Genomic DNA, 14,134 nt, shown 5'->3' on the forward strand with positions numbered 1-14,134 from the left:
CAGCTCCCTTCCTCTCCTTCTTCTTTCTGACTCCCTGCTAGAAGTGTCTAGGATGCTAGGTCACTGTACTAGCCTAAAAGGCAGGAACAGTAGGAAATGAAGATCCAGGGAGTAGGGACAGCAAACAGACCAGCCAGACAGTGTATGATCACTGGAGAATGTTATGGAAAGAATGACAGAAGGAAGATCACTCGAGAAGGCCATCAAGCACTAATCACAAACAGGCCCTTTAATATGTGACAGGGATCAGTCTTGTTGTCCAAACTGTCAACTGTAATGACCACTGAATATCATTAGTCATAGGCGTTAACAGGCCAAGTTTATGTATATGAAAGTTAGATGGTAAACTGGGACAATCTGAAAAATGGCTGTAAAGAGAAATATCTCTAGGTATATGTCTGGGCCCCAACAAAAGAATTTCCCCCTTTGTGTGTGTGTGTGTGTGTGTGTGTGTGTGTGTGTGTGTGTGTATGAATGTACATGTCTTAGTGTGTACCTGTGTATGTATGTGTATGCTTCTGTGTATGCCTGTGTGAGTGTGTGTGCATGTGTGTATGTGTGTATGTGTGTGCATCTGTGTGCTCTATAAAGCCTTACACAGGCCAGGAGCCAGTAGGCATCCAGAGGGAATTTCCTGCTATTTCTGTTCTCCTGTGTGTCATTTTACTCATCTTGATTCAGTCGACAACATTTTAAGCAGAATCTGCTTCTGTGTGGGTTTCTCGTCACATTACCCACATGATGAAATCTCTAGAAAACTCTGATCTGATACAGGGAGTCAGCTTGTGTTTGAGTACAGGAACCCAGCAGGCACGTGGTAATGTGACTGTGTGAACAGAAGTGTAAGGCATAAAGTTCTCCCACAAGCCTTACACCAATCCTTCCACAGAATGCTCTAGAAATTAGCACCTATGCTCTCAGAAAAGGAAACTGAGGCTAGAAGACATACAACTCAGATTTTCTGACTCCACAATGTTTCACAATCTAACTCCTTTCTCTTTTGTTACTTAGGGCTTTTTACATAGCATTAAGTTTCGTGTCATTACAACTTTTAGAGTTCTCAGAGTTAATTCAGACATTAGGTCTGTCAAGTGCCTTCGTGAGCTCACCTCACAAGTAGCTCCCTGGCTTGTGAAAAGCTGCTTGAGATCTTGGCCAGAGACTGTATTTCTTTGCCTTATCAAAAGAGACACAGTCTGAGGACAGTCAAGTCCCTGCTATAGAGTTATGCCGATGTCACTCAACACCTAAGACCTGCCTTCCAAGCCTGGGGACCAACCTTCATAGAGGTCTGTTCCCTCTGTCACTTCATAACACTACAGACCTGCCAGCTGGAACTCTCCCACTGCATCTCATTCTGGGTAAAGTGACCTTTCTGGGTGTTAAACCCTCAGAAGGTGAGGGACAACCTCTCTTCTCTGTTGCTCATTCAGAGAACACATGAGACCCAAGGAGCAGGACAGGGTAAGAAAACAGACGGCTGTCCAAGCTGCTGAGAACATGAAATCATGTTCTCACACACATCAGTCTAGGAAATCACACTGAAAAGCCCAGATGGGGATCTTTGCCATAGATGACCCTGAGTGACTTCCTGGGGTCTAGCCTCATCACTAGGAAGAACAACAGAAAGGGAAGATGGAGAGTAGACATGAAATATCTTATTTAAGAACAATCTGTTACGGCTGGGTGCATAGCTCAGGTAGAGTGTCTGGTATTCATGAGGCCTTGGTTTTGATTCCCAGTACTGCAAAAAATATATATAAATACAAATAATATATTAAGTTGGGTGTGGTGATGGACTCCTGTAAGCCCAGCACTGGGGAACTAAGGCAGGAAAATTACCATGAGTTTGGGGTCAGCCTGAGCTACATAGCAAGATCCTGTCTCAAAACAACAACGACAAATGAACAACTCAAAATCTTCTTTCTCCTCCTCCTCTTTTAAATACAGGCCCTTTGACAAGTAGGGTGTGAGGCCTTTAGCTACAGGAGATCGGATGTGGCAAAGCCATTCAGCTAACTGCTCAGAGAGGAAGTGGGGCATGGTGGTTTTGAGTAGAGTTTTGGAGCCACACAGACCTGTTCCAGACTCAGAGTTCTACTATTCACCTGATGCATAGCTCGGGCTTGTCCCATCAACACACAGAGGCCCAGTTTGTTCATGTGAGCTACTTATATACCATGTATCGTGATAATGACATACCAGAACTTAACACAGTGCCTGGATAGCGTTAAGCATTCAACATACTTCAACCATCAAGATGTTTTTGGTTTTCATGTTATGCAGATTCGTTGTATCAGGCTAGATGATTTCACTGCCCCATTCAGCTAGGATGAGTAAAGTAATACAGACTAGCATTGCTATGATGGAATTTGTGTGTCCCTTCTCCTCAAACTGCTCCTCTGAATTGGTGTGATGGCACTAAGAGAAAATGCGGTCAGAAAAGTGAAGCCTTCACACATGAAGGATGACAGCCCTTATCAGAACACATCTCCCTCCCTCCAAGTGAGGACATGGCAAGAAGACATCAACCGGATGAGGAAGAGTCCCTCTAGAGAGCCTGACTATGCTGGCACCAGACTTCCTGGCCTCCAGACTTCTGCTTAGGCCACGTTCTGTTGTAGTGAGTAAACAAGAACAAATAACTTGACCATTTAAATCCACTTTTTCATGTAAACATGAGCATATTTAATTTTACCACTTGGAATAATAAAGGTGAAACATACAAAAAAAAAAGCACCATAAATATTGAAGGGGAAAAAATCCTATGCCTTCCTATAGGCAGGCAAAACTAAACACAGTCCTGTGAAGTGTGCCTTCCTCCACCAAGTCCTGCTTTCAACCCTTACCTCTTCCAATCCTGCTCTGGTCTGTTTCCTTCTCATAAATGCTTTGAGGCCCAATTTCTGCCTTTTTTTTTTCTCTAGCTGAATTTGACATGACTTCATTTAGCTATGGTTTCTTCCCTGTGCTAGACCCTGGGGACACAGAGCTAATTAGGGGGTAGCACTGACTCAGGGACACAGTGCTTAGCCCCTGGCCAGCTCAGTTCCCACCAGCTGCACTCTGAGAGGGCTCCACACATGAATTCCTGCCCTCCAGTGTTAGGCTTCCTTCCTTGAAGGAGTTTATAGCTTGCTCCTGTCAACGGGCAGACCTCACTCTGTGTCCTTATTCCAGCAATGGCAACGCCATGTGCTTCCTCTGTGGCCGCCTTTTCTGTCTCCACCACTAAATTCCCTCTTCCTACCCGATTTCTTCCCACTTTTAGATACTCCCCGACCCCTACCTCCCTTCAATAGAAAGGAAGAAAAACATTAGGGGACCAACCAATTTAGTGTGTGACAATTTGTTTCTTCAGTATGTTTTAAAACATTGCAAAGATTAATCTTGAAGTGGCGTTTGTTATTAAAGACATTTTGTAAGTCAGGCTTGGTGCTCACAGCTATAATCACAGCACTGAAGAGGCTGAGACAGGAGGATCACTGTAAACTTGAAGCCATCCTGGGCGACAGCATGAGAACAAAACAAAAAGTTTCAATTCCCAACAATACACACACCCCAAAAGAAAAATAAACACAAAAATGTTTGTGTTGGAAAATGCGAAGAAAATCAGAACATGAGGGCCATGGAGGACATAAGTTCCTGTCTCCTCCCCTGTCTGGTCAGTTCTCCAGCATTCCAACCTTCATGCCCAGGGCCACGAATTGAAGACAAGAACTTCAGGAGAGGTAGGCCACCCAGAAGCCAGGACAAGCCACAGAACTAGAGGCCTGAGATATTGGCTCAAAGCAAACCTATCAGCCTTAGGATATGGGGCCAACTCATCTACTCATGACCAAGATCCAGGTCCCAGGCTTTTGCCTGGGTATAGAAGAGAGAGGCAGAGGAGAAGGTAGCATGGTGGACATTATATGATATGTTTACCAGACTGTAAACCCAAAGAACCAGGCAGAGAATCAATGTGATAAACAGATTTGCTTATGTCAGCACAATCTTCAGTAGAATTGCTTCCTTGGACTCCTCGCCCTTCATGGTGACAACCGAGGGCTCCAAGAAAGGTGGCTCAAGCAGTTCCTAGTTGTTAGATTTGCATGAGAAATGATAATCTGGATGTAGAAAAGGTGACACAGTTGCTTCAGGCAATTAGAAAGGAGGGTCATGTAGATACACATGGCCCTTTTATCAGGTTTTTCCCCTGGTAACACTTTGTTATCTGAGTAATTATTGCAGGCTTTCTCGTTCTCTGAACTCGGGGCTTGTAATGTTTTTCACAAGTGACTATCTATTCATGAAGCAGTAAAAGCTATAAATCCTGCCTTTCCCCTTGTACACATATACACATACATACATACATAGGTGCCTTTATAATTATTTTAACTCAGTCCTAAAATTAATAAATGATGGGGTTGTATCATCCAGTTTAGAGTTCAAAGGAGAACAACTTTGTCAAATTACATATCGTTCAGAACATTTGCTGGTCCTTGCCTCCTGAGATCGGTGATCAGTCAGAAAGTGCACACCAGGAGATGCAGGCCAGAAGGGCCCCTTGCAGCTCTCCTGAGCCCTGTAGCTGTTACTTTGCACAGTGTGACTCTAGCAGAAAGAGTTTTCCTTTCATCTCTGTCCTAGTGAGAAAGGAATATTTGGTGTGTAACTAGAGTTCTTTGAGTGACAGGTAATATCGTAAATAAGGAGTGCTTTTTTGTATTTACAGAGAAAAACTATTAACTGTTCAAAATCATTTGGCAGTCTTAAAATACCTTAAGGCCTGCAGCTGTGTTTTATACACAACTCTGGATAATAGGGAAATGGAAAATAAGTTGCAAGGACCCATTTGTGGTCAATTTGAAAATTTGATTATCTAGAAAAACACAGCACACAAGTAGTTTCAACCAAATTAAATTCAGGAGTAAATAATAACACTGCAGACATGTGGTTGAGCCCCACAAAGTTATTCCCCTTATACAGCAGTTTGCCTTTTCAAAGAAAAGACTTCCCAAGCATGGAAACAGAAGCTGTGTAGTTGATTATTATTTAAATAAAATGTGAGTTTAAATATGGCATACTTGGGAAATTCACTTCATTGTCTAAATTAGGACAGTTGTTTTAGTTTTTCATCCAAGAATCTCTCTGGTTGGGCTGGGCAAAGAGTTCATCTATAGAGTGCAGTTAATGAAAGTATCAATAGCCAACCTCCCAGATAACTCCATCCAGAAGAAAGGCTGTTCAAATGGACCAAGAAAGAGCATTAGTCCCCTTGGCTTGCCATCTTCCCCTCCCCCATTAGTCTGTGAGGTACGTTCATGAATGATGGATGCAGGACCTTGGGGTTTAGAAGATCTTGCATTCGTTGATAGAGAAGAGCTTCCTTCTGTTTCGTCTCCTAGCCTGGTTGACAGCCGTTCGGACTGCACATTCAAATACCTGCTGTACTCCACGGTTGCTAAGGGCTGAGCACTCCAGGTAGCCCTTGGCTCGAACATCCTGGGCAAGTCTCTTCCCGTCTATGGCATTGATGCAAGAGGCCCTGTGGGGTCCCATCTCTCTCTGGTCGGTCTGTGTGGCCACGACCAGCACCGGGGTACAGGGTAGGTTGCTCCTGATCTCATTAATCCATTTAGTCTTCAAGTTCAGGAATGAGCTGTGATTGGCTACAGAGTAGCACATCAATACCACATCTGCCTGCTGATAGGACAGGGGGCGGATGCTTCTGAAGGCATCATTGCCGGCAGTGTCCCAGAGGCCCAGGCTGATCTGGATGCCATCCATGAAGACGTCCACACCAGTATTCTCATACACAGTGGGCTTGTAAGACTCCGGGAAGGTCTCGGAGGTGAAACGCACCAGTAGTGAGGTTTTCCCCACAGCACTGTCTCCTACCAACACACACTTGATAGAACTCAGCATCTTCCCTGCCCAATGTCCTACGTATAAGTCTAGGATCCTAAGGGAAAGAACCCTCAATGTGCTGCTGCAGCAGGCTTCATCTAGTAAGAAGTCAGCAATCGGGGTTTATATCTTCAGAACCTCAGACATCAATTATCGATGTTACTTCTGTCCGCCCATGTGAGAAGCAGCGACTGCTTGGGAAAACTTCTGAAGCTTGGTTGTCAACTGGAATAGAAAGACAATGGGGAAACTGAAGTTTTCCCTTCTGATGACAAAGAGCCTCCTCACTGCCAAAGTAATTAAAAATGAGGGTCCCACCTATTCATCCAGTCCCATCACTACCCTTGGCAAAATAAGTTAAGGCCTGTCACTCAACACTTAGCACTATAACATCTTCTGGCCAAGAGACAGGAGTGCTTTGTCTTTAAAACTCGACCCTTGAATGACCACTATAGTGGTGCTCATGTCTAATCCCAGATTCAAAAGGCTGAAGCAGGAGAATCCTGAGTTAGAGGACGGCTCAAGCTTCATAGCAAGAGATCCTATTGAGAGAGAAGAGGGGAGGAGGGAGAACAAGAGAGAAAAGAGGGAAGGAGAGGGGAGGGGAGGGCAGGGAAGAGGAGAGGGGAGGGAAGAGGAGAGGAAGGGAGAGGAGAGGAGCAGTTTGGTAATGATAAGGCAAGGAACTGCTCTGGTCACCACATGAAAAAGGACTCAGTTGCCCACCTGGTGTGTGAATGACACTTGTGAACAGCTCTGAACTGGCCAAGAAGCAGGAAGGCAGCGGGGTGAAGGCAGCTGTGCAGCTGGGTGTGTGTGGCCTCAGGTTCCAGCAGATTGCAACCACTTTGGGAAACTGTAAAGAAGAGAAATCAATGAGGGATGAATGGTATATATATTTCATTTCCTTGTTTGGTAATTGCCCAGTCCTTGTTTTATGCTGGAACACTAACAATTTGGTGTGATTTCTCCCTGAGATTCTTTGGTAAGGTTGGTTAGTACCCTCTACTGGGTTCCCTGCAGCTGAAAGCAGGCTTCACTACCTACAGGGCAGGGTGGAGCTTTCAACATGTTTAAACTCTTTGTCTCGGTTTACACATTTGTAGGACTGTGATGAGTTTAGAGACATGGAAATTAAGTTCTTTCTTCGCCTGATGGGATCATCACCTGTTTAGCATAGCCCCTTACTAAAAACAATTGCTCGAAAACAATTATATTCACCAACAACTTTTTTAAACAGCACAGCACAATATGGCAGGACCTGAATTTTATGAAGGTGCTAGATGGATTCTCATTTGTTTGTGGGTCGGAATGCTCCAAGCAAACAGCACAGTCATGCACACAACAATCTGCTGGGTACATTCTCTCAAGGCCAGCACACTTCAGGCAAACAAAAAGTCTTCCAGACCAAAATTCAGAGTAAAGGTTGTTAAGGCAATTGGCCTTATTAACCTCCCTGATATCAATCGTCCCGGCATACCACGCATGAAGCACACCCAAGGAAGACCTCTGTAAAAGGCAGCGTTTCAAATCACCCTTCTAAATCCTAAGGATTCCTCTGAAGACTTTTTATATACTTGTCAACTCAGTGTCTGCTTAGACATGATAGCCTTTGCAAGTGAGTTAAATAAACAACACATTGTTTTTATGAATTCTTTCCTTTTTTTCTGAACACATAAGCTATTTGACCTTGACCAAGATACTTAACATGTCTTAACCTTGGCTTCCTCCAAAAATGAGCTGAAGGAGGTCTTCATGGTTTTTGACTTCACACTGAAGATGCCCAACCTAGAGGCCAGGGCCCAGGGCTACAATGTCACATGTACACCAGATTCACATTGGGATACTCTTACTCAAGATGGCCCGAACACCCATTTGTCACCAGATCTTTGACAAAAGGGCTTCATAATGTCTCAGTTGGAACTTAATACCCTACCTAGGTCTATAGACAACCTAAACATGAATTTGTGACTTTGTTTACAGCCAACACCTCCTTATTTAATTTTTTATGTTAAGTATAGCAGGACAGAATTAGTAAAATGATGCATATGTCAGATTTGTGGATTATTTCAGTGAAATATTTCTAACAGATTTATAGTCATAGTTCCTGAGTGAATATCTTTGAACAGATGTCCCTGAGATGTCATGTTAAGAATGGGAGGAAAAGGCAAGTAGAGTTGGAATGGAATCTTAAGTGCCTAATTAACTGCCAGCACAGTCACGTTCAACAAGTTTCTTAACCTTACAATGCCTCTGTTTCCTCCTGGTAAAAACCAATGCAACTATATCTGCCTCACTGTGGGCTTAAATCCTTTGCCCAACACATCATGTGAGCACACCATATGCATACAGTAAACACTACACATTCCTTTATTATCAGCAACATTGTTAAGTAATCATCGCTAAATATAATGACAAGCAATTATTCATTCACATGAGCAATCTGAAGCATCTCACTGAAGAGATTTCTCTGGCAAAGAGTGGACTGGGTACCTTTATTCACAGAAATAAAACCAAAAAAAATGAGACAAAAATAAAATAGTACACAAATGAAGGAATGCTGAAACGTGTCCCCATAGGGCTCAAAAAGTGCCAGCCAGGAGAAAAAGGCTCTGCTCTGTTCAGAGTGAAGTGACCTTCCCGTCGTGACAAGTGAGGCACTCAGGGCCTCTGCTCCCCAAGCTGTAATTGGTTAGGCATGGTAAGCTTTCCCAGTGGCCCCACTAAGACTGAAGCCAAAGGAGAACCTTTATCACCTGACCCAGTAGCACAAGAACCAAAGCCGCACGCTATTCTACAAAGGGCAATGACAGGCCAGGCCTTTAGCAGACACTCTGGTCCAGCCTAGAGCAACTCCCCATATAGACATGATCTTCGGTCTCTAGCACGTGTCAGGACAGCACTGTGGCCCACATGGGCAGCATGGAGGTTGGTGGGCTTCCCATGGTTTCTCCTGGAGAAAGACACCATCCCTTACACTGTTTGTGGGTGGACAATAAAAGTGAGTGTTCAGCAGGATGTCCTGAGTGGCTAGCTGGCCAGGTATCTAGTACAGGGCTCTGTCAGGAAGAGTTATTTCAAGCATCCTCTGAGATGTTTTAAGGAATACCCTTCCCTTGCATGACAGTTAAACTGTATACCTGGGGCTTCAGACTGGAATGAAAGAGCAGAGGCAGGCAGATCTCTGTGAATATGAGGCCACCCTGGTCTACAGAGCAAGTTCCATGACAGCCAGGGCTGCACAGAGAAACCCTGTCTTGAAAATAATAATAATACCTGCCCCTCACTCACACCAAAGCACTACCCGTTCTCAAGTCTTCCTTGACCCCTACCCCCATCTCCCATTGTCACTCCTATGTGCTATCTCAGATACCCTGCTTTGCCCCCATAATTTCCCCTATGTTTACTTGACGTCAAAATCATCACACAGCTGATTTGAGATGGCTAGCTCCATTTGCAAAACTGGAACCAGATCACAGCTTCACAAGGAACTTGTGAGGACCAGGTTTAGAGGAAATCGTGGTAGTTAATTCCTGCTGCACTTATAAGACTTTCACATAGAAAACTGCTCTCACGTTTTCCCTGTAAGGCAAAGCCCGTTCAAAGCACATCGCAACAGAAAACAAACATCAAATTATAACTGTTGTTCTTTTGTTACGGTTATAGGAATAAAAGCTGGAGAAGGGTGGGGGTGAGTGGTCCCGGGTGAGGGTCCCAAGTGAGTGGGGTCCAAGGTAAGGGACCACGTGGGAGAGCATAGCAGGTTCCGTAGCAGGTGAGGGTGACCGAGGCGGTGAGGCAGAGGGAATAACACGCCAGGCAGATAGAGCTTAAATGAGGAGTTTATTTAGAAAGGGGAGTGAGGGGGAAGGGAAGAGACATAGAGAACAGAAGGGGAGAGAGGGGAAGGGGGGGAGAGAAGAAGAAGGGGGTATCTGGTGGCCAACCGAAAGCAGAAGAGAGAGAGAGAGAAGAAAGCAGAAGAGAAAGCAAAAGAGAGTGTAAGTGGGCAGGGGTCTGACTTTTAAAGGGGTTCGTTACACCTGCCTGCTGGGCTGACCAAAGTACTGCCTGAATCCTTACAATAACTATGTGGAGAGTTTTGAGTAGATGGCTTTGGAGGAAGTAATTTTTCAAAAACATTGCCCTTCTGGACACAGCAGTTTGTGCCTGCCATCCTAACCTTGTGAGGCTGAGGCAGGAAGACTGCTGTGAGTTCCAGGCTAGCATGGGCTACAGAGTAGAACCTTTGTGTTTCCCGATCCCACAGCAATTCAGCAACAAATACCGTACGTGATTTCTTTCACTTATTGGGTAATCATATCGTCCTTGGTTTCTGTGGAAATTCATGTTAAAGTAGAGATCACTGGCACACTAACATTTTGCTCCAGTTTCTCCCTTGAAATTCTTTTGTAAGATTGGCTGCTGATGGGGAGGAACCTCTGTGGAGTTCTCTACAGCTGAAAGCAAGCTCCATTAACAATACTGCAGTGTGTAGCTTTCAATGTATCGCTTGAACATGTCAAGGTGGACTATCCTGGAACCTGTGATTGTAAGTGAATCTTGTTTCCTTCATTTTGCTTATGTGAATTTAACAAGTATATTTACTAAAACAGGCATGCTTCACTTGTGCAATGTATTTATTTGTATGTATATGTGTGTGTAGCATTGGGATCAAACCCTAGGACCTTGCTCATGAAGCAAGTACTCACATGCCCCCCAACCTGTGCAACTCTGAAGAAGTGTTTTGTTTGTGTTGTACTGTGATTACATATGCAACATGCCTGTGTAACATGCCTGCCTACTATAATGACTCCTTAAAGTTTTTGGAGGAATGTCATTGGGACATCAAGTGACAAGTGACTGAGACAGACACTCAAAGGCTTGGAGCATGCCTCCAGGTGGAAGCCATAACCCTGATTAAGAATTCTAAAGACAAATCTTGTGATTCAAGTTCAACCTATATTAATGCCTCAATGAAACGCCACCGGCTGCTCTCTCTATGCTGGCACACAACTGGAACACACACCAGCTGAAAGATGTGATTACCGGGCTTTAACTTGCTAGCTGCTACCATTATATTCACTAACTTCTCTTAGATGCCACTGCTCTAATTCTGCAGAATCGGCTATTTACAAAGGGCAAAAACCATCATAATGAAAATGAGTTAAAAAGAAAAGGAAAGAAATTCAGGAGTGAAAAATGTGTAAACCACTTGAAACCAGGCGGGGAATCAAAGGGGGCTCTTCCACCTGCAAAGGTGGGAGGGTCTCTGTATTAACATGCAGTGCCCCCCCCCCAGACTCTAAGTGGCTAGCTCCTTCTCTGACTTGTCCAAATCAGTCTCCACTAGGTCTAAGACCTCTCCCAGCTCCACCACCCTGTCCACGACTAAGGGAACCACTATGTGCCAAGGGCTCTCTGAGACCCATCCACACTGTCCAACGTTCCATGACATGGGATAGCAATCCTGCATCTATCTGATTTGCTGGTCCCTTCTTATTTTTGGTCACTTCTTATTTTCTCTGCATTATCTCCAAATAATCTTTTTTCTGTTTATAAAATTAGTACACATACATTATGGGATATTTCAAAGCCATGAACAAGTAAAATTAAGACAAAAAACAACTGCCACCCACAGCCAAGATCTGTGTTATATTAGTATACATATCCCTACTGTTTTCTCCCACACTTCACTTTTTTCCCAAAACTAATATCATGTTTTACATATTTTTTTGTTTGTTTAACTTCTTTTGAAACCTGAGCTCACAGAACTCAAGTTAGCCTCCAACTCACTTTGTAGCTGGGGATGACTTTGAACTTCCTGCCCCCACCAGCCCAGTGGGATTATGGTCAAGCATGCCCACTCCGGGTTTATGTGGTGCTAGGGATTAAACCCAGGGCCTCATGCATGCTAGGCAAGCACTCTACCAAATGGGCTACATCCCCAGCCCCTCAGTTTAATATTTATATTGTTAATATTTTTTCTATCAGGATTTGTCCAATGGAATTTTCATGACTACATATGCAGACTATATGCAGACATTAAAACACCATTTATTTAACCAATTGCCTATTAATGGACATTTTAATTCCTCCTAATTTTACAATAACATGGAGTGGAGATTTATATATTTATATATAATTTTGTACCAATATATGATTATTTCTTTAAGATAAAACAATAACAGCAGTTACTGGGACAAAAAAAAAGATTTAAAAAAATGGACTAGTGTTTTTAAGCTCTATGTATAAATGCCATTTCATCACACTGGTATTAGTTATCACTGGGTATATTATTTTCCATTTTACTTTGTTTCCATTTGTAATTGGTAAAAATTAAAATTTTGGGGAGTATGGAGAGATGGATCAGAGGTTAAGAGCACTGGTTGTTCTTCCAGAGGTCCTGAGTTCAATCCCCATCACCCACATAGTGGCTCACAACCATCTGTAGTGGGATCTGATGTCCTCATCTGGCATAAAGGCATGCAAACAGAGCATATTAAATCAATCAATCAATTAATTAATATTTTGTTTTTGCTTTTTGTTTAGTTTTGTTTTCAAGACAGGATTTTTCCATGTGACAGTCCTGGATGTCCTGAAACTCACTGAGATCCACCTGCCAAGTGCTGGGATTAAAGCTGTGTGTCACCACTGTCTGGCAAAACTTTGTTTTGTTTTGTTTCTAATTATGTCCACTTTTCTCTCTCTCTCTCTCTCTCTCTTTTTTATTGTTTTCTTTTGTTTTTGAGACAGGCTTTGGCTATGTAGCTGAAGCTAACCTGGAACTTGGGACCATCTTGCCTCAGTTTTCCAAGTGCTGGAATTATAGGAAGACATCACTGGGCCCAAAATAGTAATCTTTTTCCTGTTTATTTGGTTTGTTGATTTCTGCTTGTTTTTCTTTCAGTGCTGGGAATTGAACCCAATGCCTTCCATATGCTGGAGATGTGTTCTGCTCCTCGCTGCCGTGTTAAGTACTGTGCATTAACCCACTGCACCATTGGAAGTCTCTTCTCTACCCTCAATCCTGGTTCTCTTTTAAATTTCTTAAGTCTCCAGCTTTCCCCAACCAAACAAGGTGGTCATTGTTTCTTTTGGGGAAGAAGCCAGGGGAAGGATAGCTTTAGAGACAGGGTTTCTCTGTGTAGCCCTGGCTGTCCTGGAATTTGCTCTGTAGACCAGGCTGTTCTCTAACTCAGAGGTCTGCCTGTCTCTGCCTCACAAGTGCTGGGATTAAAGGCATGTTGCCACCAACAACACACTGGTTATGGTTTTTAAGGACTTTACAAAACCCTTTTTTTACAGATTGAGAGTATTAACTCTTTTCTTGATTAAATGTATTGTCAATGTGTTTAATATATACAGTGTGCCCATATGTTTTGGGAAATTCCCCTGATCTCTGGTACTCCCTCATACTGAACAATCCCCAGGCTGTAGGGTAACAAGTCCCCCACTGTGGAAAGAAACTCATTATGATTAAAGGACCAAAAGGTCATCAAAGTCAACCCACTCATTTCCCCCCATGAAGGAAATGAGGAAGCCAAGAGCTACAGAAAGCAGTTTAGCTGGCTCAAACTGACTGACTCCACGCCCAGAGTGGAACCTGCTGAGTCAGCACATTTTCCATCTACAGGGGATGTTTCAAATGCATTATGGCTTTTCTTTAATATTTAAGCACAAAGCTCATATAGCCAGCTGGCTCTTCCAAAGTATTCATTCCAAACTACCCCATCCCTCCAGGGGAAAGTTTCCACCACATAAAAGTGACCTTTTTACTCAAAAAGTAGCTTCCACTTCTAACATGAAATTATTCTTCAGAGAGCTACTCCCTTCTGTGCTGGCTTCCTTTCCAGATGTATCATCTCTCTTTTGGGTAACCATTACCATAAGTCCTTTAGAATAAACCCTTAAGTCATGATGAGGAAGGCAGGCCATTTGGCTTTGGACATTTAAGCCCAGAGCACTGAGCAGAGTGTGGCGAATTTGGTTAGTGTGAACACTTAGCATCACTGATCTGTGAAGGGCCCAGGTGTGGAGTCTAAGGGCCTGGTTAGATTCTCATCGCCCTTGCTGATTAATAACAAAACCTCAGGTGAGTCACAGAACCGGAGCTTCAAGGTGCGAATGATAACATGTAGCCTGCACAACCTCTAAGCCAAATGAGAGGATGCTGTGTCCCGAACCAAGCTAAATGTCCAACCTTCTGCAAAGAATAATGAATACTGGCATCTACCAGATG

The 14,134-nt window shown here is 43.5% G+C and overlaps 1 protein-coding gene across 2 annotated transcripts in view; it reads right to left on the bottom strand.

The window, feature by feature from the left end:
* Positions 1-4,886: 4,886 nt before the first annotated feature.
* Positions 4,887-14,134, bottom strand: part of Rhoh (ras homolog family member H) — a 31,638-nt gene continuing 22,390 nt past the window's right edge. For both annotated transcript variants that reach the window (XM_051198389.1, XM_051198390.1), the window contains 2 exons: positions 6,619-6,748; positions 4,887-6,117 (listed from right to left, as the gene is read on the bottom strand). In XM_051198389.1, the coding sequence (XP_051054346.1) occupies positions 5,335-5,910 (576 nt within the window). In that variant the 5' untranslated portion in view covers positions 5,911-6,117; positions 6,619-6,748 and the 3' untranslated portion in view covers positions 4,887-5,334. The remainder of the gene's footprint in view (positions 6,118-6,618; positions 6,749-14,134) is intronic.

Source organism: Phodopus roborovskii, unplaced genomic scaffold (assembly GCF_943737965.1).
Source record: "Phodopus roborovskii unplaced genomic scaffold, PHOROB, whole genome shotgun sequence".
Lineage (NCBI taxonomy): Eukaryota > Metazoa > Chordata > Mammalia > Rodentia > Cricetidae > Phodopus > Phodopus roborovskii.